Source organism: Myotis daubentonii, chromosome 15 (genome assembly GCF_963259705.1).
Source record: "Myotis daubentonii chromosome 15, mMyoDau2.1, whole genome shotgun sequence".
In the NCBI taxonomy this organism is placed as follows: Eukaryota; Metazoa; Chordata; class Mammalia; order Chiroptera; family Vespertilionidae; genus Myotis; species Myotis daubentonii.
The window spans coordinates 25,615,310-25,641,325 of record NC_081854.1 but is presented as its reverse complement, the minus strand read 5'-3'; the positions used below and the strand labels follow the sequence as shown (position 1 = coordinate 25,641,325).

Below are 26,016 nucleotides of genomic sequence, written 5' to 3'. Positions count from 1 at the left end.
CAGCCCTACCTGGGCAGGCCATCTTGTGCTAGGCACTGTGTGGGCATCTCTGGGTTAGGGCGTTCCCTAGCAGGGCTGATGAGAGTGGTGGGAGGGCATACGTTTTCTCTTCAGGACTGAGCTGCACAGTTTCTTCTTCCTGACCCAGTTGCTCGGTGTTATCTATTGATGAGGGTTTCAGATGATTTGCCTGCTGCTTTGTGGGTCTGTCTGGACCTAGGACTAGTTGGCTAGGTGGATTCTGAGGTCTCCCTTGGCATCTTCCCCTAGAGCTCTTTCACAGATCCCTAAGAGATGTGACGGCCTCTGCGGATGAGGACTTTTTTAATCCCCGGCTGAGCATCTCAGCCCAGTTCCTCTCACGTCTCCAGAAGACATCCAGGTAGGAGCTGGTGAACTGCTAAACCTTCCAACTTTCTGTATTCCAGGATGGGGCTATGTCCTCCCAAGCATCCCAGGGCAGGCACAACTGCCTGGTTTCTTCCCCACAGGCTCAACCACACCTCCCCTTCCCCGTTGCACCTGCACCTTGTGAAGTCCCCGGAGGTCAAACTCATAGACCTCCAGGGGAACCAGGCCAGAGCAGAACCAGGTACTGGCTACACCTTCCCAGGGAGGACCGATGTGAGTACTTGGGCCCCCTCCTCAGGACATAGGGCTGGGAGCTGGGAAGCCTTGTCCTCGCCTCATGGCTATGCTTGCAGGTCCTCTCTGGGAGGAAAGCTAAGGAGTCGCTTGACAACCTGGAGGACTGGTGCCCACTGAGTGAGTGTCACCATTCCTAGTAAACATCCCTGGGCTTCTCAGCAAATGGCCCTGGATGCCCAGCTGAACCATGGGTGGGGATGGGGAGGGTCCACTCAGAACCTGCAGCCATCCTGGGATGGGGCCCTCTCAAATCAATTTTGTGGCTTGGATGTGAGAGTGAACTGGCTGCTTCCTTTACAGCCCCCTGCCTCACAGGCCCACTTCCTGTGTTCCCTCCTCCTCAGCGCTGCCCACAGATAGGAAGCCTCTGGCACCCACAAACCTACCCACTCCAGGCCTCCACATTCCCTCTACCTGTTCCTATATAGAGGCCACTGCCAGTTCCTGTGCCAAGATGTCACCCAGCATTTCCCTTGAGGACAGTGAGGACCCTGTCTTGGTTGACAAAGAGAGAGGGAGACCCCTCTGCAGGCCCTCATCCCTGGGGAAGCTGGCCTCCATGGACCAGGAGCTTCAGGCCATCACCACCACAGCAGCAACCAGTTCTGACAGTGAGGGCCGAGAGCCTGCCCTGCCCTCCCAGGGCAACTATGAAGCCCGGGCCAGCTTCAAGCAAACCCTGTCAGGTGTCTGTGACAGGCTCTTACTGCCCTCACCCCCACAGGAGCCACCTACTACTTGTGTCTGGTCCCAGGAACCTGTGGCCACCCAGCCCGATGTCACAGTCACAACAGCTAGCTTCCCGGCTTCCAGCCCCGTAGATATGAGCTCCCTGAGGCTCCACAGCTCCACCTTTCTCCCAAGGCTTCTGGCCGCTGAACCCCTCAACACCCCTGCACACCCCAACAGCCCCCCACTTCCAGAGGCCATGCCTGGCAGCATCACTTCACTCCTGGAGCTCACCCCTGGTGAGTATCACCCTTGGGATAAGGGGTTGTCTCTCAAGCTCATCTCATTTAACAGCTCCAAAGGTAGGCACTTGACCTGGCCACAGGGGCTATGCCATTCATTTATTCTTTACTGAACTATTTAGTGGGCACTTTGTATGTGTTGGGCTTTTTGTTCTAGGCCCTGAGGACATGGATGGGATGAGGTGGTAAACAAGACTCCAGAGAATTGACACCTTAATTGGGGAAGATGCCCCAACTAAACCTATGAGGAAAGTGTTAAGTGTATCACGTAGTGATGTGCTGAGGGAAATAAAGAGAAAGGGTTTAAGGAGTTAGAAGCGGGGGCAGTTGTTACAGTTCTTAAAACATTTTTTTTTAATTGATTTCAAAGAAAGAGGGAGAGAGAGAAACATCAATGATGAGAGAGAATCATTGACCAGCTGCTTCCTGCATGCCCCCCACTGGGATTGAGCTCGCAACCTGGGAATGTGCCCTGACCGGGACTCCTGGTTCATAGGTTGACGCTTAACCACTGAGCCACATCAGTCAGGCTGTTGGTATAGTTTTAAACAGAATGATGAAAAAAGGCTTCAGAGAGGGTGGCATTTGAGACGCGTAGGAGGGGAGGAAAGGGAGGCTTAGGGACTGAGGGAAGTACATATTGCAGGCAGCGGGACAATAATTGGGATCAGTCCAGTCACCATGGCCTCTCTTAGACCAGCTATAAAGTTAGAGGTGTCTTTTTCATTCCCTCCCTTCTATCCCCAGATGCACTCAGTGTACTCCGGGACAGCCCTGGACACTGGGGAGAGCCTGGAGTGCCAGCCAGAGTCCTGTCCCCAGCTCCCCTTGAGGTGAGCAGTGTGGGGACCATTGTGCACAAACTACAGACTGCCTTCCAAGAAGCCCTGGACCTTTACCACCTGGTGAGCCAAGCCCAGAGTCAGGAGGAAGGGCTGAGGGAGTGCCTTGGGACTGTCTGGCCTGGGTGGTTCCTAACAATATTGACACCCTTTGCAGATGGTCTCCAGTGACCAGTTGAGTACCAAGCAGCGGCAGGCACGGACTGAGCTAGCCTCCACCTTCCTTTGGATCCACAGCCAGTTAGAGACCAACGACTGGCTGGTTGGGAGTGATGTGGCCCCAGCCCAGGCCCTCCCCAGCCCTGACCCCCCCTCCCCACCTACATTGTGCCCCCTGGCCAGCCCAGATTTGCGTGCCCTGCTGGAACACTACTCGGAGCTGCTGGTGCAGGCTGTGCGGAGGAAGGCACAGGGGGACTGAGGGTCAGCAGCCCTGCTACTTTCTGATGAAATAGGTATTTTTAAGCAAATAAACGGACAATTTGGAGGAATGGTTGCTGGTGCCTATCTTGGCACATCCACAAAGCTGCTTCAGGTGGATGCAGGGAGGGAGGGTGGAGGGCAGTGCTCTGGTGGACCATCCCAGAGAACTCTCATAAGCACTGATGCTAGGCCCTGTTCTCGGAATCTGTCAATGGGAACACGGACCACCATTCCCAGGAAGTTTTGGAACTGCAGTAATGATGATCCCAGCACTTGGTTTTTGTGTTGCTTATCCTTATAGCCCACTAAGCTGCTAAGGGATCATACGTGGTCCTTGCCCAGTGAGACCCACCTGTACCCCAGAGAGCGGCCAGTCCTTCTTTCCTACCCGCTACTGATGCCCAAGAACCCACTGGAGCTGCTGTGATCACCATGTGCCAGACCCTGACTACCAGTACACATATTACCATACCACTGGCCCCTGGGTCAGGCCCATCCTGGATCCTCTGAGAACCAGGCTTTTGTTCCCATCTGCAGCAGGGGAAATTGAGGAGAGACAAACAGGTTTATCCATTGGACAATCCGGGCAGCATTCCCAGGCCACCCAGCAGCTGGGACAGTAATTATTACCCCAGCAGGAGGACTATCCAGCTACAACAACCCATGAGCTCCCAGTACTAGTACCAGCTTCCCTAGGCAGCAGGCATCTAGCTATGTGCGTATCTGCTGAGAGGGCCACTCTTGCCACAAAAGCCCCCACTGTCCCAAGTATATAAAAAGGAAGCCAGCAGGGGTGGGGCCCTCTCCTAAAGCACAATCCTACCATGCAGACTGCTATGGCCTGAATTCCCACTTGCCTGACTTTCTCCCTGCTCTGTTTGATGGTCATGGCCCACCAGAAACAGGCTGAGAGAGATCCAGTGTCTTGCCCAGGGTCCTATAGAACTGAAACTCTAACTTAGGCTTGCCTGGTGGCAGAGGCAGACCCTTCAACATGAGGAAATGGCCTACAGCTGCCTCCATAAATATTAATATACATCACAACCAATCAGGCAGTTGTCAAAAAAAAAAATCCTGCTGGCTGGTGCCCAGGTGCCTGTCATTGTTCTACAGGGGTAGAGTGAGGAACAGGAGAAACAAAACATCTGTCCTTGTGGTATTCACCTTCTAGAGAGCAAAACACAAGATTTAAAACAATAACTGTGTAACTAGATAAGCTGAGGGAATTCACTATGCTGGTTGAAGTGTAAGGGAAGGCCTTTCTGAGGTGACATTTGAACTGAGGCTCAGTAGAGGGCACAGGCCATCTGGACATTTCAGGAAACTATCCAGGCAGAACAGCCAGTGCAAAGGCCCCATGGGAAGATCAAAGGTACATGTAAGGAATGGCAACAAAGCCAGGACAGCTGGAATAGAGTGAGCTAGGGGACAGGCAGTGAGAGGAGAATGAGATCGCACCAGGCAAGGCCTTACTGCTTCATGACATAAAAATCCAAGAAACCACCACACAATTTTCCCCCCTAAATAAAGTCCCTAATATTTGTGTTTGGGGAGATGCCCAGTCTTATTTATTTTTCAAAGCTCCCTCTTTCTGCCTTAATGAGCCCAGGTGGTCCAGGGCTAGTAGTAGGACTGCATCTCTGCCAGGCCAACAGGCCACCCCTGAAAGACGGGAGACCCCTTCTCCTTGCTCCTGCCTTGCTTGGTCACAGTCACCTAAGAGCCCTGAGGCAAAGTTTGGCATCCAAGACTCTGGACACCCAGGAGACCAACTTGAGATTCTGTCCCTTGAGAAAATTACCCCTTCTCCCACTCTGTATTATGGTTAAGCTTTCAACTCCAAGTAGCAAACACCTGGCTTATGGGGGTGCACGCTGTAGGGACATTTGTTACTCTTGACTGTTTCTGCTCTGTCGCTCCCTATGAGTCTGAGTTTCACCCTCCAGCTTATGTCTTCACAACTGCAACATGTCTGCCATGCACTCAGCAGCACACCCCCACCCATCCAGTAGCAAAAGCATGAAGCAAAACAGCCTTCAGGGTGATGCGGGGGAAATTACAAAGCCTTCCTAGACACCTTCCCCTTCAGAACAGTCACAGGCGATGGGAATGGAGATTGCTTTGATTTGCTTGGACTGACCATCTTGCCTGTGCTGGACACGGTTAAACAAAATTGGGTTCTCAGCACAAAGGAGGTGGGCTAGTAGTTCAAAAGAATCCAATATGTCTGCCACTCTCCACTTCCTAATGTCAGCTCTTCAGCCCTAGAAGGACCAGACTTTCTCTTGGACTAACCAGCTGGTTAAATCACTGCTGATGAATGTGTATGCAGGCAGTTTATGGACCAGCAGGAAGAGAAGAGCATGTTCTCATGGGCTATTTCAGAGAGTTTAGTGAAGGAATAATTTGCAAAGGAGTGGGCAGGGGAGAGTGAAACCACAGCACCTCGGACGTGGTACCAAAGGAGAGCTGTCACACACTCCCACCCTACACCACAAGACACAAGGGAGTGAAAAACCCAGAAGAGCAAATCCTGGAGGGCTGCCCTGGGGGGACTTGTGTCCCTGGCAACCCCACAGAGAGGGAGTTGAAATCCCCTCCCCAAATCTGCAGGGCTCTCATTGTCCATTCCCTACTGGAAGCCAGAGGGAAAGGAGCCCAGATGATGCTGCCCACCCAGGTCAGCCACCCACGACACAGCGGAGCAGAAAGGGAGCCTGAGGGCAAATAGACACCCAACCCCAGATTTCTTCCCTCGTGTCTTTTCAGCAACACAGGAATCAGTTGCTTCAAGAGACATGTTGTGCATGGAGAACTGGGCACCCAAGCAGAAACAGAATGGCTCCCCACTCATCAGCTCATTCTTTCGTGCAACCTGGCCCCTGCACGCCACATTGGCAGCTCCTAGATACTGGGCTGCCAGGCCTGAGCCAGGCATACTAGTCATGGCTGCATGAAATCCAACAATTGTAAGATGGCAACACTTAAAACCCCTAATGGAATACTACTCAGCTGGAAAAAAAAAAGAAGGAACTCTTTTTCTTTGCAACAGCATGGATGGACCTAGAGATTATTATGCTAAATGAAATAAACCAGTCAGAAAAAACTATACCACATGATCTCACTTATATGTGGAATCTAATGAACAAAATAGAACCAGAGACATGACTGACAGATCTCAAAAGGGAGAGTTTTTGTGGGGAGGGACTGGATAAAAGAAGGTGAAGAGATTAGCCAAAGTACATATATGCATAGCCCATGGACAGAGACAACAGTGTGGTGATGGCCAGGGGGTAATGTTGGGGGAGGCAGGGACTGGGTAGAGATGGGCAAAGAGTGGGAAGATGGGGGAAATCTTTAATAGTGTCAACAATTTTTAAAAACCCATTGAGCCCTGACCAGTTTGGCTCAGTGGATGGAGCGTTGGTCTGTGGACTGAAGGGTCCCAGGTTCGATTCTGGTCAAGGGCATGTACCTTGGTTGTGGGCACATCCCCAGTAGGGGGTATGTAGGAGGCAGCTGATTGATGTTTCTCTCTCATCGATGTTTCTAACTCTCTATCCCTCTCCCTTCCTCTCTGTAAAAAATCAATAAAATATATTTTTAAAAAATATTTAAAAAACAACAACAACTCATTGAACAGGTGTGCCACATCGGCACAGCCATGGGTGAACCTGAGAGGGGGCGGTGAAGGATAGAGAAGACAAAAGAATAAAGTTGGGGCTAGGTGGGACACTGCTTCTCTGATGGAGAGACAGCACCACAGCCTGCAAAGCCAAGTCTCTTTATTTTATAGCCAGATTCCACGAGGCAAAGTAAGGGCGTGGTCAAGATGTTTACAGCGTTCTCGCGGGTTTCAAATGTACTCAATTACATGCACCTGATCAAGCTTTGTTTACTAGTTGCACCTTCTGCAGCCTATATCACTTAGCCACTTGGGACCACAGGTTCGGACCATAAAGTCAAGCTTACAACCATAGCCTTTGGCTATAATTGTGCTGGGAGGGCTTTGCCCTCCAAACTAGGACTTGCATGTGGCTTTGCCATGAGAGGACCGTGCCCTCTCATTAGTCTGAGGCTTGGACCTGTCCAAACACTGTAGCCGCTCTCCACATACAGGCAGCTCAATTGAAACTCAGATGCTTGCCTAGCTACCCACCCTCATGACTTCCTAATAACCCTTCTGTTTATGTGTCTGCCACATGCCAGATCCCATGGCCAGCATTCTCCCCACATGCTCTGCATGGATCTTGAACACAAACCAGTGGTAGAGAGAGACTTACTAGTCCAAGATCCTGCAGAGACACATTGGCAAAGCTCTGAGCTAGCAGACTCAGCACTGCCTCACTTGCTTCCCCAAATGAATCAGCAGGACTGACTATAAGGAGTATGAATAAATGTTGCTTCTTTCACCACCAAGCCTTTATATAGACTGTTCCATCTGTCTGGAACACTCCCCCCTTTCATCCCAATCCTCATTCCCTCAGGGCTCATACCCAGGAAGTTATTCCTCAACCCTTAGGCTGGATCAGGAGTGGCCCCCTCCTGATTCTCCCCATCACAGTTTAGATCACTCTGCCTCCGCTTCGCCCATCATGTCATTCTGGGCAGTCAGTCACTGGTGTGTCTCCCTCAAGGACTAAGCTATGTGTTTGTTTTCAGTGCTGAGTTAGACATAGTCTGTAATTGGAGTTCATAAAATTGTTGGGTGAGTAAAAACAGCATGAGGAATGTTCAAAATGCTTAACCCCTGGTTGAGTCCAATGACCAATCAAGAACACAGCTTAGCCCAGGGGTGGGCAAACTTTTTGATTCGAGGGCCACAATGGATTCTTAAACTGGACCGGAGGGCTGGAACAAAAGCATGGATGGAGTGTTTGTGTGAACTAATATAAATTCAAAGTAAACATCCTCTTATCTAATAAAAGAGAAACATGGTAATTGGCGTACGACCGCTACCCTTCCCATTGGCTAATCAGGGTGATATGCAAATTAACTGTCAGCCAAGATGGCAGCCGGCAGCCAGGCAGCTTGAAACTAACATGAGGCTTGCTTGCTTCAGTGACGGAGGAAACCAACGTTCCCTGCCTGCAGTTTGAACATTGTAACAAATTTAGAAGCTAAACAAAACCCCAGAAACCTGCTTTCAGCAAGCCGGGATCTCAGAGCTGGAGTTGATATAGTTTAGATTATAGAACCCAAACAAACCAGATACCTACTTTCAGCAGCTGAGGCCTCAGAGCTGGAGCCAAGCCCCAGAGCTAAAGCTGGCCCAGAATAAAAAAAAAAAAAAAAAAAAAAAGTTGCGGTTGGGAGCTTCAGTCCCAGCCTGAAAACAGCCCTCAGCCCCTCACCCAGACTGGCCAGGCACCCCAGTGGGGACCACCACCCTGATGCAGGACACCCTTCAGGGCAAACCAGCCGGCCCCCACCCATGCACCAGGCCTCTATTCTATATAGTAAAAGGGTAATATGCCTCCCAGCACCGGGATCAGCGGAGCCATGAGGCCTCCTGGCACCAGGATCAGTGTGACAGGGGGCAGCGCCCAAACCCCCTGATCGCCCAGCAGCTGTGTCTGTGACAGGGGGCGGGGCCACAACCTCCCTATCGGCCCTGCTCTGTTCCTGACAGAGGAAAGCACCCCAACCCCCTGATCGGCCCTGCTCTGTGCCTGATAGGGGGGAGGTCCCCAACCCCCTGATTGCCCTGCGGCTCTGTGTGTGACAGGGTGCAGCGCCCCAACCCCCCCGACCCCACGGGCCCTGCTCTGTGTGTGATGGGGTAGAGCCATAACCTCCCCATCGGCCCTGCCTTGAGTGTGACAGTGGCGGTGCCCCAACCCCCTGATCGGCCCTGCTCTGTGGGTGATAGAGGGCAGCGCCCCAACCCCCCAACCCCACGGGCCCTGCTGTGTGTGTGATGGGGTAGAGCCATAACCTCCCCATCGGCCCTGCCCTGAGTGTGACAGTGGCGGCGCCCCAACCCCCTGATCCACCCTGCTCTGTGCTTGACAGAGGGGAGCTCCCCAACCCCCTGATGGGCCCTGCTCTGAGCGTGACAGGGGGGAGTTCCCCAACCCCCTGATTGGCCCTGCTCTGTGTGTGACAGGGGGTGGCGCCGCAACCTCCCCATCGACCCTGCCTTGAGTGTGACAGGGGGCGGTACCCCAACCCCCCTATGGGCCCTACCCTGAGCGTGACTGAGGGTGGCACGCAACCTCCTGATCCGCCCTGCTCTGTGCATGACAGGGGGCGGCGCCCCAACTCCCCAATCGGCCCTGCTCTGAGCCCGACCAGGGGCTGCACCTAGGGATTGGGCCTGCCCTCTGCCACCCGGGAGCAGGCCTAAGCCAGCAGGTCGTTATCTCCCGAGGGGTCCCAGACTGCGAGAGGGCACAGGCCGGGCTGAGGGACCCCTCCCCCCCCCCCCCGAGTGCACAAATTTTTGTGCACCGGGCCTCTAGTCATTACATAAAAGGGTACGGTCTTTTTTTTTTTTTTTTAGTTTTATTCATTTCAAACGGGCTGGATCCGGCCCGCGGGCCGTAGTTTGCCCACGGCTGGCTTAGCCAGAGTGCTGAGGTAAGGTCCTTGGCAATGGTTTTGAAATGTGCGGAGACTGAAGGAGAGCTGTCCCAGGCAGTCACTAGGAGCTGGATATTAACGAGTATTTTAATGTCTGCTACACCTTAACAGTGTGCTTCTGGTTGAACATCAGTTCTAGGTATCTGAGGATCAAAAAGGTGGAGTTCCTGCTTGAAAATGCACAGCCTGGAACCTCACTCTGTCTTTACTTATTAGATCCTGCTGTCTCTCTATCCTCTGGAGCAAGTAATCAGTCACCCTCCCCTGCTTCCTCAGACAGCTACTGTGATTTGAATAACTAAGTAGGATGTTGCCTGGCAAACAGACCCTTAGGTCTTCAGCCCTGTTGGTACTATGGGAAGACACTCAAAACCCCCGGGGTCTGTTTCCTCTCCCCATCCCCAAGAGCTTCCTAGGCTACAGTCTTGCCCTTGCTTGACCTACTTGGGGGCCCTAGAGCTTGTCTGTCCCTGGAGGCTGGAGAGTACCTTTAGGAATCTGTCATGGAAGGGAAGGAATGGTAGGCCCCAAGACAGGTAACTGGAAGTCTGCTCCCTGGGCCTGTCATGAAATTTGCATTGAGAGAATGAAGCTCCTTCATGGCTGCCCCCTCCCTTTCCACCTGGGATAATCATGCTGGTGAGGTCTGACAGCAGGTGAAAGAGGCAGCCCCAGTGTGTGTGTGCAAACCACCTTACCATTCCTGGAGGTGATGCCCCATGTCTTCCTGGTCAGGAGTAGGCGTCTGCAAACACCTAATTGGGACTACCTGACTGACCAACTCTGGGGAGATGCCTATGTCCCAGGTGGGCCCTTTACTAAGCCTGGAGGTGAGGGGCAGTGAAGACACAAAACATCACCGTCTGGCTTCTCTTCCCAGACTGCAGCAGCCTGAAGGGGCCACCAGCACACCAATCTTCCAACCTTGGGGAGTCTTGGGCAGCAGTGAGTCTGCAGGTGGCCCACAAGACCCTGCTCAGTTTTGAAACGGAATTTTTGGACTGGAATTCGGATTCTTTGTCCACCGGAGTTGAAGAATGAATCCACGGACAGTGGGTAGTATAGCAAAGGTGGAGATTTATTGATGGACAAGTACAGACTCCCACGTGGGGAGGGGGAAAGGGTCCCACAGAATGGACTCCCACGTGGGGAGGGGGGAAGGGTCCCACAGAATGGACTCCCACGTGGGGAGGGGGAAAGTCCCACCGACTTCCTCTTTCAATGGTTTATAAAGGCTGCAGTTCCTGTGTCCTGATATCCCCTCTGATTGGTCAATATTCCCTTTCAAATTGGTTACTATAGTGACTTCTGAGGCCCTCCTCCATCATTGTCTCCTAGGCGTTCTTCCTTCTTCTTTATAGACTTTTGGCTAGTTCCAGTTCCCTTGTCTTCTGGAAATGTAACTACACCTGGCTTCCTTGTCTTATGGAAATGTAACTTCTCCCCCATCTGTAGCCCAATGTTTTTTCCATGAACCCCAATTCTAAAAATTTCCTAAACCTGCCTATATTCCCCTAAAATTCCTGTTTTAGTTTCACCCCTGCCCACTCAGCCTCAACAGAATCTGACTACTCCTTACTCCCCAAGCCCATTGCATATGTCCTTCCAGCCTCAGGACCTTTCCACCCATTGTTCTCTCTGCTGGGAATGCCTTTTCTTTCTTAGTAGTGAGCTGTTAGGCTTCATCCCAAGCACAATTTCCCCAGGGTGGGCAGCCCTTAGGGATCTCTGTCCTGTGGGGCAGAATTCCAGCCAACAAGTGGATAGTGATTTGTTGTGGTAAGGGCTTTCACAACACCTTTGACCTCACATGAGGCTTCACACCAGTGCCACATGAGGATTCACATCAGTGAGCAGTAACAAGGACATAGAGGGGCTACTGGATCCTGGGTGGGGATGGAACAAAATAGAGGGAGGTGCCCTGGATATAGAGTTTTCATTTGTTTGTGTTTGTGGAGGAGAGACTCAGCTTGGAACATCACATACTTAATCAGATGGGTGTAATGTAGCACCAGGGTAGGGGCCTGCTGAGGGGTGTAGGGTGAAGACAGGTACTGGTTACAGGATTGAGGTCCCAAATTGAAGGGTGCAAAGGGAAGCCTCCCTCTGCCCTCCTAGCTCCAGGGGAACATCCTGGTGAGGAGGACACAGGTGCCTGGCCCACATTTGAACTGAGGCTGCAGATAGTGGGGTAGAAGCTGCACTTGCAGTACAAATGGGGAAACACTCAGGGGGCAACGTGGGTTGGCTTTGGTCAGGAGGTCATTTCCCTGTCTGTCCTGTCTGCCCAGGGATCCATCCATTCCACTGCAGAGTTTGTGGGAAAGCATTTACATAGCACTGATAGCTTGAAACGCATCTTGCCAAGGTGCACGGCGGGTCAGCCAGCCAGCTACGCTTACTGCTTACCGTGAGCTCCGTGAGAAGTTACATGTGTGCACGATCTGTGGCTTCACCAGTTCGAGGCCAACACTTTCGCGCAGCACTGGGCCCTGCACCGCGCTGCTTGAGACTGTGAACCCGGTGTCCAATCCATGAGAGGCAAATAAAATAAACAGCACAGGCACTCACAGGACACAGCATTTATTCCACGAGGGGGAGGGTGGTTCACTCCGTCCAGCGGTGGCCGCAGTGAGGGGCGGTGCACACATAGTACAAGCGCATGGCGTCCTGGCAAAAAGGATGCAAGGTTAGGAAGGTTCTGGACCCAGGGGAGGGCACAACATGGAACGTCCATCCAGCAGAGCCTCACCCCCAAAAAAGACAAGGGGGCCTTTCCCACCAGTAAGGGCCCAGCTCAGGACGCCAGGAAGGGCAGGCTCCCCTCAGTATTGGTATCCCCGCTCCCAGGAAGGACCAAGGACACAGGATAGACAGAAAGCCTTCTTCATGCCACTCACCTCCGCACGGGCACTGTGCGACTGGAAGAATACCGCCTCCTTGTGGCCGCACCTGAGGGGACAGTTAGCCACTCAGTTACCAAACCCTTCCCTCTCTCCTCCTCCCCTTTCTGCCGGGTGAGGACGAGCCACCCTCCCTCCGGAATAGACAGCTGCGCGCTCACTTTTGGCACGGGTGGTCCTCGGTTCGCGGCAACGTGGGGTCCTGGGACACGTCGGCGATGATCTGGGTCAGTTCGCTGAGCGAGAAGAGGGTGGATAATTATGCTCTGATAGGGGCTCCAAGAACCCCGTCCCTAAAGTCCGGTCCTGCACTCACTCCACTTCGTGCGTGATTTTGTTGACGTAGATGCAGCTGTTGTCGGCTTCCTGCTGGTAGTCACAGTTCCGGCACTGCGGGAGGGCGCGTGGGGCAGGAAGAGGCCACTGAAAGGGAGGGCAGGGGCTTCCCCGGAGAGGAGGACCAGGGGATGGAGTCTCAAGGTTGGGATAATGGGGGGTATCGAGAATCACCTCGAGATAGGGAAAGACGGGAAGTCGGGTTCATTTTGGGATATTAGAAACCAGGACAATCGGGCGGAACAGGGAGTAGCGGCCATGTGGAGCAGGGCGGGGCCACGATGGGGTCGGGTGGACCCGTGGGAAGACCGGGGCACCCGCGGACTCGTGCTCACCGCGTAGAGCAAAATGCGGTTCTCCTTGTCCTCCTTGGGGTAAAGCATGTTGTTACTGTGGGGACGGGAGGCCAGAGGTCAGTCTGGGGCCATTACTTGCTCCCCTTCCACACCTGTTACCCTCTCTCACCATTCCTGGCAGAATCGAATACCCACGAAACCCGGTTCGTAGGTCCCGTCCGGTTCCATAGCGCAGCACTACCCGCCAAGCCTCCCGCTCTCGTTCGCTCCGCCTCACGACGGGTCGCGGGAAGGGTCAGGCTTAGTGGCTTCGCCTAGAGAGGGGCGGAGCTGCACGCAAGCACTGGCTGGTAGCGGTTTTGTGCTCGGCTCTCTGCGTTTAGATTTGATTAATTACTTGCTTCAATCTTTTGATATCCTAAAGTAATTGCTTCCGACCTGTGGGCCTCGCTTCCCCAGTTTATAGAATAGTATGGGACGAGAGCCGGGAATACGACGCGTCACGTAACGCGAAAAGCACTTGGCATACTTCTAGAAGCCATTGCTCTTGGGGAGCCGAAGGCCGGTGCGCATGCGCGAGCTTCCCTCCGGCCGGGGGAACGCCTGCCAGTCTTTTCTCCCGGCTTCACCTTCGCCCCCGGCCGTTTGCCGGGCTGCTATTGGAAGAACTGCACCCAGTCCGGCCTCTCAGGATTGGCTGGACCTAGAAAACGGGAGCGCTTCCGGAGCTGAGGAGACAGCGGCGATTGGCGGACCTTCCTGCAGGAGCGCGCCGATTGGCCAGGTCGGGAGCAGGGAGAGGTGGATATGCCCGTGGTGGCCGCGGCGGAGCCGGCGTGAGGTGGCTGACGGGGCTACAGACTCCCCCCTCCCCCCACACACCCCCACCCCCAGAGCGCAAGATGGAGGTGACGGGGTTATCGGCGCCCACTGTGACCGTTTTCATCAGCAGCTCTCTTAACAGCTTTCGCTCCGAGAAGCGGTACAGTCGCAGCCTCACGATAGCTGAATTCAAGGTGTGGCCGAGGGGCGGGGTCCGGAGGGGATGGGCAAGGGAGAAATGGATGGGCTTCCCCATCACAGGGAGGGGCCAGAAATAAACCGAGGTTGCAAGGATTGGGGACCGGGCCTCAGTGGAGCGAGGCCAGAAGGAACCGGAGGTGCCAGAGAAGGAGGCAGGGCCTGGGAAAATCAGAGGTTTCAGGGGCGGGCACAAGAGCAGAGGGGGCAGGGCCAGGGATAACCAATTGGGTCCTAAAATGATGGGTCTCTTGGAGGAGTAAGGAGGGGGTGATGGTTATTGATACAAGGGGCGGGGAGTCTGGGTAGGGGGTGGAGCCACTGACAGCCTTCCTCCTCTCCAACCTCTCCACATCCCCTACTCCTCGCAGTGTAAACTAGAGCTGGTGGTGGGCAGCCCTGCGTCTTGCATGGAACTGGAACTTTATGGAGCGGACGAGAAGTTCTGCAGCAAGCTGGATCAGGAGGATGCGCTACTGGGCTCCTACCCCGTAGATGATGGCTGCCGCATCCATGTGAGACCTCCCTACCTGGGATCCCTCCTCTCCATTCATTTATTTATTTTTAATATGTTTGTATTGACTTTAGAGAGAGTGGGAGGGGGAGGGATAGAAAGATAGAAACATTAATGAGAGAGAAACATGGATGGGTTGCCTCCTGCAAGTGGGCCTGTGCCCTGGGAATCAAATGGGTCGTTGGCTAATCACTGAGCCACCCTGGCTGGGCCCCATTCACTTATTTATTTAACAAATGCTTGCCATACTTTGTCCTGATTACCAAGATAGGCCCCCATGAAGCCTGTAGTCCGGTATGGAGAGAGACAGACTCATCACCAATGACAGCCAGAGTGGTTTGGGCTGGGGCAAGCCCAGGGGACTGGGGACACCCAGAAGAGGTGCTTGTCTCCATCTGGGATGATCAGAAGGGGCTTTCTGAAGGAAGAGATGCCTAAGCTGAGACTTGAAGGATGAGGAAAGGACGACTTCAGAGAAGAGGTGGGAAGGGATGCCAGCTGGAGGAAGCAGAGTGTACAGAGGCCTATAGTGTGAGGTGGGTCAGGGTGAGCGATGAGATGTGTTGGGAGAAGCTGGAACACAAAGGACCTCTGCATGCATCAGCTGATATCATCTCTGTCCTCACACCCACCCCCGACCCTCTGCCATATTCCTCAGGCATCTCAGCATCCCAGATGAGGTTACCTTCAAAGGTGCTATACATTGAATGTAACCTGAGCCTGATGGCTCTTTTTCTATACTCACATGGCATACTCTTTCCTTCCAGTCTTTGCTTAAATATCAACTTTTGAGTGTGAGGCCTTCATTGGCATCAGTGTAAAATTTAAACCTCCTTTATTCCTTCATTTGATTTTTGTCCATGGCTCTTATCATCCTGTGACATACTGTGCATTTTTCCTTAGCACCTGGAACAATGCATGGCACAGAGAGGATGCTCATTGAATCATTTCTGGATGAGAGTTGAGTCCATAAAATAAGACTTGGAAGATGGTATAATTAACCTTATTTTGCAGAAGAGAAAACTTAGCTTTGCCCAGCCAGTGTAGCTCCGTGGTTGAACATTGACCTATGAATCAGGAGGTCATGGTTCAATTCTGGGTCAGGGCATATGCCCAGGTTGTGGGTTTGATCCCCATTGGGGGGCGTGCAGGAAGCAACTAATCAATGATTCTCTCTCATCATTGATGTTTCTATCACTTTCTCCTCCTCCCTCTCTAAAATAAATAAAAATATATTAAAAAAATAAAAACAAAGAACAACTTAGTTTTAAGATGGAAACTGTTCATTGAGCATCTGTGTCACACCAGGGGTATAGCTATGAACCAACTCTGAGAAGGTTTCTGTTTAGCTCTGTCCAATCTGAGATAGATTTTAGCTAAATATTCACAAGAACAAAAATGAGGTGAAGACAAAGAGCTGGAAATCCTATACCAAGGGACATGACCCATTAATGAGGACTTCTCAGAGGGGGTGCTGCCTTAGCAGAGACCTGAATAGGAAGAGTTAACTGAAGAAGGAAAAAGAGTGCCCCAGAAGAAGGGTACAGCATGTGCAAATACTCTGAGATGGGAGGTATAAGTGGGTACAAGAGACTGAAGAGTGTCCACTCCTATGGCAGAGGGGAGTGGGAGCCAAGGGAAGACTCTGAGTTAGGAGAGCCCTGGTCTGACTGAAGGGTTCACAGGCCCTCTCTGATTATGTGTGGAGAGCAGACTGTGGAGGGTAGAAGGAGTAGGAAGACAAGTGAGGAGGCAACTTCCATAGTCCAGATGATGTGGTAGGGTGGGAGTGGGCCAGGATTGTGGGTCAGCATTGTATGGAAAGACCACAGCACTGAGACTGGGCTGCCCTGAGCAGCCTCAGCCTAGGGATGCTGGTAGGCCAGGCATGGACAGTGGCATCCTTAAACAGGAGGTTTTCACACATGAATTTGAGTATAGAGACAGACTGACTTCTGAGTCCATTCAGGGAAGGTCCTAGAGGTGGAATCTCTGGGGAATTTTTATTTTTTCTAAAACTTTTTCTGTTTAAAAATATTACCTATATTTGTTTAAAATAACAGCAACCTCAAACTTACAAAAATCCCTAATATAGAAGTAGAAATTCTTAGTGACCCTTGACCAGAGATAAGAGCCATTTCTCTTTTCGTATGTTAGCCCAGTGGTTCAGGCCAAACACCTCAGAGTGTTTCCTGAGCCCTCTATTTCCCTCACACCCACATCCAATCTGTCCCCAAACCCTGCGGGCTCCACCTACAAAATCCGTCCAGAATCTAAACTCTTCTCCCCCTCCAGTGCTCCACCCTGGCTCAGCCTCCATCCTCTCCCTCCTGGACATACAGCCACCTCTATCTCCTGCTCCCATATCCCTTCTTGCCCCCCAGTCTGTTCTCCACACATAGCCAGAGTGAACCTATGAACTCTCCTGGCTCATAGCCTCCCTGGCTGCACTTCATTCCAGGTAAAAGCAAAGTCTACAGCGATCTGTTGTGTCTACCATATCCCTGGCTTATTCCACACAAGCCACGCTGGTCTCTCTGATGTTCCTCAAAAGGGCTAAGGACAGTTCTACATCTGGGACTTTGTGCCTGCTCCTTTTCATCCTTCAGGCTTTGGGTCAGACATTCCCTCCTTTTAGAAGCCTTCCCTGACTACATTCCCAGGCTCCTTAAGCTTCTTTGTGGTATTTTTTTTACATCAGACCTTGTTATCTTCTGGTGTTTAATACACATACCTGTGTATTTGTATATGGTCGGTCTCCCAGCAGGCGTTTATCTGTTTTTGCACTGCATCCCTAGCACCCAGCACAGGGCCCAGCTGGGCGCCTTGGAAGAGCTCAGCAAGCAGTGAGTTAATGAACCTTGAGGGTGGTACCGGAAGAGATGCCCCAGGGTCTGGATGTTGAGGCCGCTTAAGAGGCTCTCAGAAGCCCAGAGAGGACAGATGTGCTGCCTAGAGGTTTCACACGCAAGACCCGAGCTCCACTCTTTGGTTCTTGTGACTTGGGGGCCAGCGGTGATGTTGACGCCACCGTTCAGGGTTCGTATAGGGGTGAGGAAAGGGAGATGACTAGCGCAGACACCTGCTCTCATCCCTTCTGCCAGGCTCAGGAGATGAGAAAAGGCTGGGATAAAGTGAGGGTAGAATACAGTTTTTCCTAGACAGGAGATACTTAAGTCTATGAAATGCTCCACTGTGCAACTGTACCTCCACTCCCAGCACCCCAAGCCTCCGTGACCAGACCCTGATCCCCTCTAACCCCTCCTGTTACTATAGGTGATTGACCACAGCGGTGCCAGCCTTGGGGAATATGAGGATGTGTCCAAGGTGGAGAAATACAGCATCTCACAGGAAGCCTATGACCAGAGGCAAGGTATGGGGCACTTGGGGATAAATGGAGCGTGTGGGGGCCAAAAGGAGTGTGTGTAGGTGGGTGGTGATATTGGGGGACAGACAATAGACAGGGACATTGAGGGGAAGCTGGTGGTGAGGGCGGTGAGGGGGCAGATGGCTGGGAGGTGTGAGGGATTGTGGGAGGCAGATAGGTACATGGGAAAGCGGAGGGGGCATTAGAGGGATCAGGTGTTGAGGGATCGGGTGTGGGGGGAGTGGTCAGGGTCACATGGGGGCAGAGCGTGGTGGAATGTGGAGTGGATAGGGCAGTGAGGTGATCAGTACAGACGTGGGGAAGATGAGGGATTCAGGGGACAGATGGAGGTGAATGTGATGCTGAAGGGATATGGGAAGATGGGGTGATGTGAAAGACTGGAGACAGGAATCTTTCCTTTAGTTTCTGGATTGTGGGGAGGCCCCAGGAAGCCTGGGGAGAGGCCAGGGCTGTGGTAGGAGACGTGGGGGACTTGAATGATAGCCCTTTGACACCTAGAACAGGAGAGTTTCTCTATGAATGTTAGCCCTGTGAGAGTGGAAGGTTATCTCATTAGGCCAGAGGCCCTACTAGGTAGACCGTGTCTGACCCTCATCCCCTACCCTACCCACAGACTCGGTCCGCTCCTTCCTGAAGCGCAGCAAGTTAGGCCGATACAATGAAGAGGAGCGGGCGCAACAAGAGGCTGAGACCACCCAGCGCCTCACGGAGGAGAAGGCCCAGGCCGGTGCCATCCTTGTGGGTAGTCGTTGTGAGGTGCGGGCACCTGGACAGCCCCCTCGCCGGGGCACCGTCATGTATGTAGGTATGTGGCCACTGAGGCCTTATGCCCTGCCCTGCCTGATGTGGGCAATGCTGGGGACCCAGCCCTCAAGGAGATCCCAATTTAGTAGGAGAGACAGACAAAGCAGCTGACAGGGACAGCCCAGAATGTTCATGGCAGGGAATTGGGAAGCAGAGGCAGAATGTCTGGGTTGTGATAGAAGAAGTGGAGGCCAGAGTAGTTAGTTCTGAGGCAAAAGTGGTCAGAGCTAAGATGAGAAAACAGGCAGAATTTTTAGAGCTGTGATGGGGAAAGCAAGGCTGAAGTGATAAGGGCAGTGATGAGGAAAGCATAGGAAACTGTGTGAGCTGAGAGGAAGTACCAGACTTCTCCTTGAGAGTAATCCAGAGTGCTTCCTGGGGCAAGGACTATTTGAAGGAAAGGGAGAAGTGAGCCAGGTGAAAAGGGGGCTGAGTGTTCCAGCCAGAGGGAGTAATGAGTGCAAGGGCTGTGAGTAGGAACAAACTTGATCAGTTTGAGGCAGAGAAAGGAAGTAAGCATGGCTAGTGGGGAGTGAGCAAGGGGAGCATGGGCAGGGCTGAACCATGCATGACTTTGGAGATAGTAGAGAGGAGTGTGGGTTTTATTTCTTGTAACAACTTTATTGAGATACTAGAGGCCGGCGCATGAAATTTGTGCACGGGTAGGGTCCCTAGGCCTGGCTGGCAATCAGGACTGATGGGGGCCTTCCTTCTGGCTGCCAGCCAGGGCTTTCCTTTGTTCCATGTCGCCCCCTGGTGGTCAGCGCATGTCATAGAGAGCTGTTGAACTCCTGGTTGAACTCCCGAGGGGACACTTTGCATATTAGCCTTTTATATATATATATTAAGCTGAAACCAGTTTGGCTCAGTGGATAGAGCGTCGGCTTGCGGACTGAAAGGTCCCAGGTTCGATTCCGGTCAAGGGCATGTACCTGGGTTGCGGGCACATCCCCAGTAGGAGATGTGCAGGAGGCAGCTGATCGATGTTTCTCTCTCATCGATGTTTCTAACTCTCTATCTCTCTCCCTTCCTCTCTGTAAAAAATCAATAAAAAAATATATTGAAAAAAAGAAGAAAAAAAAAAAAGAAACCCAGTGCATGAAATTCATGCACTCGGGGAGGGGGATGGTCCCTCAGCTCGGCCTGCACCCTCTTGCAGTCCAGGAGCCCTCAGGGGATGTCCAGCTGCCGCAGAGGCGGGAAAGGCTCCCACCACTGCTGCTGCACTTGCCAGCCGTGAGCCCGGCTTCTGGCTGAGCGGCACTCCCCCTTTGGGAGCACACTGACCACCAGGGGGCAGCTCCTGCATTGAGCGTCTGCCCCGTGGTGGCCAGTGTGCATCATAGCGAACAGTTGTTCTGCTGTTCAGTCGATTTGCATATTAGCCTTTTATTATATAGGACTAGAGGCCCGATGCATGAAAATTCATGCACTGAGGGGCAGGGGTGAGGTCCCTCAGCCGAGCCTGCCCCCTCTCACAGTTTGGGAGCCCTCAGGGGATGTCCTACTGACGGCTTAGGCTCCCTCCCCATGGGGAGTGGGCCTAAGCCACAGTCTGGCCTCCCTCTGCGGGAGGCAACCGGCTGATCAGGGGAAGGTGATGCCCCCATCACACCTCCACTGCTGCCACTGCTGGCCGCCGCAGCTGCCTGAGCCTCGGCCCTTGCAGCAGCAGCTGCCATCCGCGGCTTGCCTGAGCCTTGGGCTGGCCCTGGCAGCGGCAGCTGCCATCTGTGGCTTGCCTAAGCCTTGCTGCTTTGTCCAGAAGGACGTCCAGAAGACGTCCGCCCTAATTAGCATATTATCCTTCTATTAGTATAGATATATAGATAATTAATATATCATAAAACTCACCCATTTAAAGTGTACATTATTCATTCATTAGTTTTTAGTATGTTCACAGGATTGTGTAACCAACACCACAATCAATTTTAGAACATTTTATCACTCCATAATCACTAGCTCAGTGATGGCGAACCTATGACACATGTGTCAGAGGTGACATGCGAACTCATTTTTTTGGTTGATTTTTCTTTGTTAAATGGCATTTAAATATATAAAATAAATATCAAAAATATAAGTCTTTGTTTTACTATGGTTGCAAATATCAAAAAATTTCTACATGTGACACAGCACCAGAGTTAAGTTAGGGTTTTTCAAAATGCTGACACACTGAGCTCAAAAGGTTCGCCATCACTGCACTAGCTGTCACTCCTCATTTCTGAAACCCTGTCTCTCCCAGTCCTCGGAAGTCATATAGATTTATCTTTTCTGGATGTTTTATATAAATGGAATCATGCTATATTATGTGGTCTTTTGTGACTGCCTTCTTTCACCTAGCATGTTTTCAAGTTTCATGTATTAGAATAACGTTGCTATATACATTCTTGTATAAGTTTTTGTGTGAACATATATTTTCCTTTCTCTATACCTAAGAGTGGGATTGCTGGGTCATATGGTAACTCCATATTTAACCTTTTGCGGAACTGCCAGATTATTTTCTATAGTGGCTGCAATTTCTCCACATAATAGTTATTCTAATGGGTGTGAAGTGGTAAAGCATATGGGTTTGATTTGCAGTTCTTTGATGGCCAATGATATTGAGCATCTTTTCATGTATTTAAGTGGCAATCTGTATATCTTCTTGAGAGAAATGTCTATTCACATCCTTTTGCCCATTTTAAAATCGAATTGTTTATCTTTTTGTTGTTGAGTTGTGTATTAGTTTGCTAGGACTGCCATAACAAAGTATCACACACTGGATGGCTTAAACAACAGAAATTTATTTCTCATAGTTCTGGAGGCTGGAAGTCCAAGATCAAGGCCTTGGCAGGTTTGGTTTTTTCTGCCTATCGTTGGTTTGTAGAAGGCCATCTCCTCTCTGTATCTTAACGTGGTCTTTCCCTCTGTGTGCATTGACTCATTTCTGGTGTCTCTTTGTGTCTCCAAATTTCTTCCCATAAAGGACACCAGTCAGTTTTAATCACACATTAACTTAATCAAAAGCTCTTTATGTATTCTAGATACAATTCCCTTATTAAATATATGATTTGCAAATGTTTTCTCCCATTCTGTGGGTTGTTTTTTGTTTGTTTTTAAATTATTATTTATTTAATCTTTATTGTTGAAAGTATTACATATGTCCTCTTTTTCCCTCATGGGTTGGTTGTTTTTTTACTTTCCTGAATCTGTCCTTTGAAGCACAAAAGTTTTTTTTATTTTTATGAAGCTCAGTTTATCTGTTGTTTTTTTTCTTTTGTTGCTTGAGCTTTAGGTGTTATAGCTAAGAAGTCAATGCCTAATACAGGGTCACAAAGATTTATGCCTGTATTTTTTCTAAGAGTTTTATATATATACTAGGGGCCCGGTGCACGAAATTCGTGCACTGGGTGTGTGTGTGGGGGAGTGTCCCTCAGCCCAGCCTGCCCCCTCTCACATACTGGGAGCCCTCAGGCGTTGACCCCCATCACCCTCCAATCGCAGGATCGGCCCCTTGCCCAGGCCTGACGCCTCTGACAGAGGTGTCAGGCTTGGACAGGGGACTCCCATGTCCCCCTGATCACTGGCTCTGGCCCCAGCCCAGGCCTGAGGCCTCTGGCCCAGGAATCATGCCTGGGCAGGGGACCCCCATCTCCCTCTGATCGCTTGCTCCACCCCCCGCCCAAGCCTGACGCCTCTGACCCAGGCTTCAGGCCTGGGCAAGGGGACCATCATATCCCCCCAATCCCCGGCTCAGCCCCCCACCCAGGCCTGATGCCTCGGCCAGAGGAGTTGACCCTCATCACCCTCCGATCACCAATCACTGGATCGGCCCCTTGACCAGGCCTGAGGCCTCTGGCCTAGGTGTCCGGCCCGGGCAGCGGGGACCCGCAGCTGCAGCGGCCCCGCGATCGTGGGCTCCGCTTTAGGCCCAGGCAAGGGACCCCTAGCTCCCGGGACTGCCAGCTTCGACTGTGCCCAGCTCCCATCGCTGGCTCCACCCCTACTTCCTGCTATCACTGGCCAGGGCGGCAAAGGCACCTGATTCTCCGATCATGGCTGGGGGGCAGGGCAAAGGCGGCCCCAGGGCCGCCTTTGCCCTGCCCCCCAGCTCTTAGCTCCCCCCTGGGTTTCCGATCACTGTCAGTGGCAGGGGGCTTCTTCCTGCTTTCCCTTTCACCTCCCTGCATTGTGCTACATATGCAAATTAACCGCCATCTTGTTGGCAGTTAACTGCCAATCTTAGTTGGCAGTTAACTGTCAATCATAGTTGGCAGTTAACTGCCAATCATAGTTGGCAGTTAATTTGCATATAGCCCTGATTAGCCAATGAAAAGGGTATCGTCGTACGCCAATTACCATTTTTCTCTTTTATTAGATAGGATTTATATATTTCAAATCTCAGCTGACTTGTTTTTTCTCTTTTTTTCCCCCCCATCACCATTTATTCCCCCATACCCTCTTCTACCTTCACCCACCCCCCTCTCCTCTTTCTAAGACTTTTATAGTGTTACATCTTACATTAGGGCTTCGATGACCTTATTTTGTGTTCATTTTTGTGTATAGTATGAGGTATGAGTCCAATATCATTCTCTTGCATGCAGATATCTTGTTGTTCCAGCATTATTATTATTATTATTATTATTATTATTATTACTAGGGGCCCGGTGCACGAAATTCGTGCACTGGGTGTGTGTGTGGGGGGGAGTGTCCCTCAGCCCAGCCTGCCCCCTCTCACATACTGGGAGCCCTCAGGCGTTGACCCCCATCACCTTCCAATCGCAGGATCAGCCCCTTGCCCAGGCCTGACGCCTCCGCCAGAGGTGTCAGGCTTGGACAGGGGACCCCCATCTCCCCCCGATCACTGGCTCTGGCCCCCGCCCAGGCCTGAGGCCTCTGGCCCAGGAATCATGCCTGGGCAGGGGACCCCCATCTCCCTCTGATCGCTTGCTCCACCCCCGCCCAAGCCTGATGCCTCTGACCCAGGCTTCAGGCCTGGGCAAGGGGACCATCATATCCCCCCAACCCCCGGGTCCACCCCCCACCCAAGCCTGATGCCTCGGCCAGAGGAGTTGATCCTCATCACCCTCAGATCACCAATCACCGGATCGGCCCCTTGACCAGGCCTGAGGCCTCCGGCAGAGGTGTCAGGCCTGGGCAGGGGACCCCCAGCTCCCCGCGGTTGCAGGCTCTGCCCCTGCCCAGGCTTAACACCCCTGGCCTAGGCGTCCGGCTCGGGCAGCGGGGACCCGCAGCTGCAGCGGCCCCGCGATCGTGGGCTCCGCTTTAGGCCCAGGCAAGGGACCCCTAGCTCCCGGGACTGTCAGCTTCGACTGTGCCCAGCTCCCATCGCTGGCTCCACCCCTACTTCCTGCTATCACTGGCCAGGGCGGCAAAGGCACCTGATTCTCCGATCATGGCTGGGGGGCAGGGCCAAGGCGGCCCCAGGGCCGCCTTGGCCCTGCCCCCCAGCTCTTAGCTCCCCCCTGGGTTTCCGATCACTGTCAGTGGCAGGGGGCTTCTTCCTGCTTTCCCTTTCACCTCCCTGCATTGTGCCTACATATGCAAATTAACCGCCATCTTGTTGGCAGTTAACTGCCAATCATAGTTGGCAGTTAATTTGCATATAGCCCTGATTAGCCAATGAAAAGGGTATCGTCGTATGCCAATTACCATTTTTCTCTTTTATTATATAGGATTATTATTTATTATTATTGATTTCAGAGAGGTAGGGAGAGGAAGAGATAGAAACATCAATGATGAGAATCATTGATTGGCTACCTCCTGCACACCCCCCACTGGGGATGGAGCCTGAAACCTGGGCATGTGCCCTTGACCAGAATCGAACCTAGGACCCTTCAGTCCATAGGCTGACACTCTGTCCACTGAGCCAAACCAGCTAGGGCGTCCCAGCATTATTTGTTGAAAAGATTATTTTCTCATTGAATTGTCTTGGTACCCTTGTCAGAAATCATTTGACTATAAGCAGTGTGGACTTTATGCTGCGTGGGATTGGCAGCCTTTGAGGAATTTGGGTCAAGATAGTGGTGCTATTTCCCTTTGATTTTTACAAAGATCCCTTTGGCAGGGAGTGTCAAATGAGTAGGGAGTAAGGGGTAGGAGCAGAGCGACCAGTGAAAGCGGCTACCACATTAGTCTGGGCAGGAGGTGGCAGTGGTCCTAGTAAGGAATAGTTTTCCTCAGTGGGCAGGCACAAATCTGGGGTGAGCTGTGTCTGGAGTTTATTGGGATTTCTCCTCTGGGCAGGACTCACAGATTTCAAGCCTGGCTACTGGATTGGCGTACGCTTCGATGAGCCACTAGGGAAAAACGATGGCAGGTAATAAGTATTCCCACTCAGGTGTCTGTGTGTGTCTGTACCTGTGTCTGTGCTTGCATATGTGAGCATATATGTGTAAGTGCATGCATATACTACTGGGCGAGCCTATCCATCCTAGCATCTGGGGAGGGAGCCATGTGGGGGGCTGTCTGACCACCAACTTTTCTATCATGCCCGGCAGTGTGAATGGGAAACGCTACTTTGAATGCCAGGCCAAGTACGGTGCCTTCTTCAAGCCGTCAGTTGTGACCGTGGGGGATTTCCCTGAGGAGGACTACGGGTTGGATGAGATGTAATGCCCAAGGAAGGGCATCCTCTTGCTCCAGCTACCTTGCCCTCTTATTGCCCCTCCCTATGTGTGCCCATGACTCTCTTCCCCTGACCCTGTTTTTATTTTACTCACTTTGTTCTTGCCATTGACTTTTGAGACTTGTGTATTAAATTTGCTGGACCTAGCCCTGGCCAAGTAGCTCAGTTGGTTAGAGTGTCGTTCCTATATGCCACGGTTGTGGGTTCAATCCTGATCAGGGCACATACAAGGGTCAACCAATGAATGCATAAAGAAATGGAACAAATCGATCTCTCTCTCTCTCTCTCTCTTTCTCTCTCTCTCTTTCTCACTTTCTCTTTCTTTCTCCTCCCATCCCCTCTTTTCCTCTCTCTCTAAAATCAATAAATTAAAATTTCAAAAAAAATTGTTAATTGCCAGACACGGGAAGCCTTTGGAAGACTTGGTGATTATAGGAAGGGCTGGGGCAGCTGGGTAGGTAAGGGTGAAATAGGAGGTTGAGCAAAGTAGAGGTAGGACAGGGTGAGGCTTTATCCCCTAGCTCAGCCGTGGGCAAACTACGGCCCGCGGGCCGCCCGTTTGAAATGAATAAAACTAAAAAAAAAAAAAAGACCGTACCCTTTTATGTAATGTTTACTTTGAATTTATATTAGTTCACACAAACACTCCATCCATGCT

At 51.8% G+C, this 26,016-nt stretch overlaps 4 protein-coding genes across 5 annotated transcripts in view; 3 read left to right on the top strand and 1 right to left on the bottom strand.

Moving 5' to 3' along the window:
- The window catches only part of WDR62 (WD repeat domain 62), a 55,067-nt gene extending 49,074 nt beyond the window's left edge, over positions 1-5,993 (top strand). The window contains 8 exon segments of the mRNA XM_059666728.1: positions 271-382; positions 492-624; positions 705-765; positions 949-963; positions 966-1,616; positions 2,367-2,524; positions 2,619-2,916; positions 5,654-5,993. Of these exon segments, the coding sequence (XP_059522711.1) occupies positions 271-382; positions 492-624; positions 705-765; positions 949-963; positions 966-1,616; positions 2,367-2,524; positions 2,619-2,882 (1,394 nt within the window). The 3' untranslated portion in view covers positions 2,883-2,916; positions 5,654-5,993.
- Positions 5,994-10,181: 4,188 nt separating this feature from the next.
- Positions 10,182-11,979, top strand: OVOL3 (ovo like zinc finger 3). The gene is given in 7 exon segments (XM_059665429.1): positions 10,182-10,275; positions 10,350-10,414; positions 11,176-11,272; positions 11,275-11,295; positions 11,761-11,852; positions 11,855-11,936; positions 11,939-11,979. Coding segments are annotated over 7 exon segments (492 nt in total).
- Positions 11,980-12,036: 57 nt separating this feature from the next.
- POLR2I (RNA polymerase II subunit I) lies at positions 12,037-13,538 on the bottom strand. 2 transcript variants are annotated; one of them, XM_059666732.1, is made up of 6 exons: positions 13,174-13,538; positions 13,044-13,098; positions 12,689-12,882; positions 12,534-12,608; positions 12,370-12,421; positions 12,037-12,139 (listed from the first exon to the last, which is right to left on the bottom strand). In XM_059666732.1, the coding sequence occupies exons 1-6, from the start codon at positions 13,230-13,232 to the stop codon at positions 12,077-12,079; spliced, it is 498 nt and encodes a 165-aa protein (XP_059522715.1). In that variant the 5' UTR covers positions 13,233-13,538; the 3' UTR covers positions 12,037-12,076. The 2 variants fall into 2 exon arrangements, with proteins under 2 accessions (XP_059522715.1, XP_059522716.1); XM_059666733.1 differs by having other exon boundaries at positions 12,689-12,762; positions 13,174-13,462.
- Positions 13,539-13,766: 228 nt separating this feature from the next.
- Positions 13,767-25,518, top strand: TBCB (tubulin folding cofactor B). The gene is made up of 6 exons (XM_059666731.1): positions 13,767-14,020; positions 14,396-14,539; positions 17,815-17,911; positions 18,540-18,731; positions 24,977-25,049; positions 25,231-25,518. Exons 1-6 carry the CDS (start codon positions 13,907-13,909, stop codon positions 25,343-25,345), a joined length of 735 nt encoding a protein of 244 aa, XP_059522714.1. The 5' UTR covers positions 13,767-13,906; the 3' UTR covers positions 25,346-25,518.
- Positions 25,519-26,016: the final 498 nt, after the last annotated feature.